This window comes from Coregonus clupeaformis, chromosome 23 (assembly GCF_020615455.1).
Source record: "Coregonus clupeaformis isolate EN_2021a chromosome 23, ASM2061545v1, whole genome shotgun sequence".
Classification (NCBI taxonomy): domain Eukaryota; kingdom Metazoa; phylum Chordata; class Actinopteri; order Salmoniformes; family Salmonidae; genus Coregonus; species Coregonus clupeaformis.
In genome coordinates, this window is record NC_059214.1 from 31,421,482 (window position 1) to 31,423,572 (window position 2,091).

Here is a 2,091-nt window from a genome sequence, read left to right on the forward strand (position 1 = left end):
TTCCTTCTTGTGCCGTCACTCCGCGGGAGGCTTTATTAAGGGGTCGGCTCGTCTTATCTCTCACATGATCTGGCACGCGCAAGAGGGTCGGCACGTGCGGAGGAGAGACAAGTCTAGAGGAGGCAAAATTATTCCCTGTAATCGTTCCCCTCACAGAAGAATGGCCCCTGGCATGCAGTTTATTATAGTGCATCTGATATTATCATAATATCACGAAAAAACAAGACGGACTACAGAAGGAGTCATTCTCTCCACGAGCGCACCCTGTCCTGACGACAACTTTCTTTGTTTTCCTATTGCGGAGGTCAAGAGGCAACACTTCTGAAGGTCTTTATCCTCAGACAATCAAGTGATGCAATCAAGTGATGCTCCGAAAAAGTGAAAGAAAACAGAAACACCTGGTTATAGCCTAGTTAATGGGCGCGTATATAGTTTTGAATAGTCAAACATCTCATTTGAAGACCTTTGATGGCATCACCTTTAAATTTAGTTTTTCTCGAACATGAAATGTTGATGAGAAGTGTTGGAGATGTTTGACCGTGAGAGAAACCAACTAGAGTCACAGTTTTTACCGTGGAAATAACTTCTCAGCGGTACACCCTTCTTGGATAAAGTTCAACAAATGTATAAGGTGAATTTAAACATTCCTACAATTGAAACAAACATTTTGGAAGAACATAAGAACGTTTTATAGGCATATCTGTTTCCATTTTACAGTTATTATGTTTATTTTGGTATGGAAATAATTCAAGTGTTATATGATTATTTATGTTATCCCCTCTAAACTCTAAAAGTAACATGATAAATATTGTGCCTTTATATGACGCACATAAAGGATAGCTCGTTTGTGTATCAGCGTATTTCAGACGCGCGTCATCCAATCATAGCCTATACAGCACGTGAATCGTCTGAGAGACAGATGGTCAGCTGCTCACGTGAATTCAGAGCTCTCCCAATAATTAATTTCAATTAAGTCAGCTGATGATTTGATGTCTGCTGTGTTATGTGATGTATGTTCGCAGCTATTGGATTTAATCGAATGCAGCCTGTGGAAATTTGTTCCCATAAAATGGACAGACGAGACAGTTTTAAAATGGGCAGACTAGCCAGAATTGCTCAACTTTATGAGTAGTAGGATAATAGGCTATTTCGATAGACCCGACATAGGGCTTTTAAAAAATCCAGATAAGACAATCCATATGGTATCAACAGGGAAAGAAGCACATGCATCAGACAGTATGGCTGTGTTTACACAGGTTTCCCACTTCTGATATTTTTTCCACTAATTGGTCTTTTGACCAATCACATCAGATCTTTTCACATCAGATTTTTTTTTTTCAGAGCTGATCTGATTGGTCAAAAGACCACTTCGTGAAAAAAAGATCAGAATTGGGCTGTCTGTGTAGACACAGACTAATAGGCCTAGACAGTGATGCACGAACATCCGTCTCACCAAAATATTCTCTCACTTTTAAAAATCGAATTGTCCTCAGAAACTTAACATATTGTCACCCCTGATCGCGCCTCTGTTATAAGACTAAACCCATATCTCTCACACAGGGGTTGTTGAACCTTTGATCTGAAAACTGACCACAGAACAGACTGCCTGAAGATGATGCTGAGTCCAGACCAGCCAGACGCCGACACAGAGACCCTGCTGAACGGCATCAAGATGGAGTGCGCCCCCCTGCCCGCGGAGCCCGCAGAGGGCGAGGGCAAGGCGCGATCTCTGTCCATGCCTTCCCTCAGCAGGGAGGAGAAGAGGAGGCGGCGGCGTGCCACAGACAAGTACCGGTCCGCACACGCCACGAGAGAGCGGATCCGCGTAGAGGCCTTCAACGTTGGGTTCGCAGAGCTGAGGAAACTTCTCCCGACACTTCCGCCAGACAAGAAGCTGTCCAAGATCGAGATCCTCCGGCTTGCAATCTGCTACATCACTTACCTCAATCATGTGCTGGACGCGTAGGGCACGCGTTAGGGATGGACACCTGTCAGTGAAGGAGAGAAGACTGAACATGGGGAAGATCTCAATTGCATACTCCTCGCGTCCTCTCTCCTCTTCTCCTTCTCAAAACGAATTGGATGAGAAAG

The 2,091-nt window shown here is 44.1% G+C and overlaps 1 protein-coding gene across 1 annotated transcript; it reads left to right on the top strand.

Moving 5' to 3' along the window:
• Positions 1 to 2,091, top strand: LOC121536275 (helix-loop-helix protein 2-like). The gene is made up of 2 exons (XM_041843543.2): positions 1 to 631; positions 1,561 to 2,091. Exon 2 carries the CDS (start codon positions 1,613 to 1,615, stop codon positions 1,964 to 1,966), a length of 354 nt encoding a protein of 117 aa, XP_041699477.1. The 5' UTR covers positions 1 to 631; positions 1,561 to 1,612; the 3' UTR covers positions 1,967 to 2,091.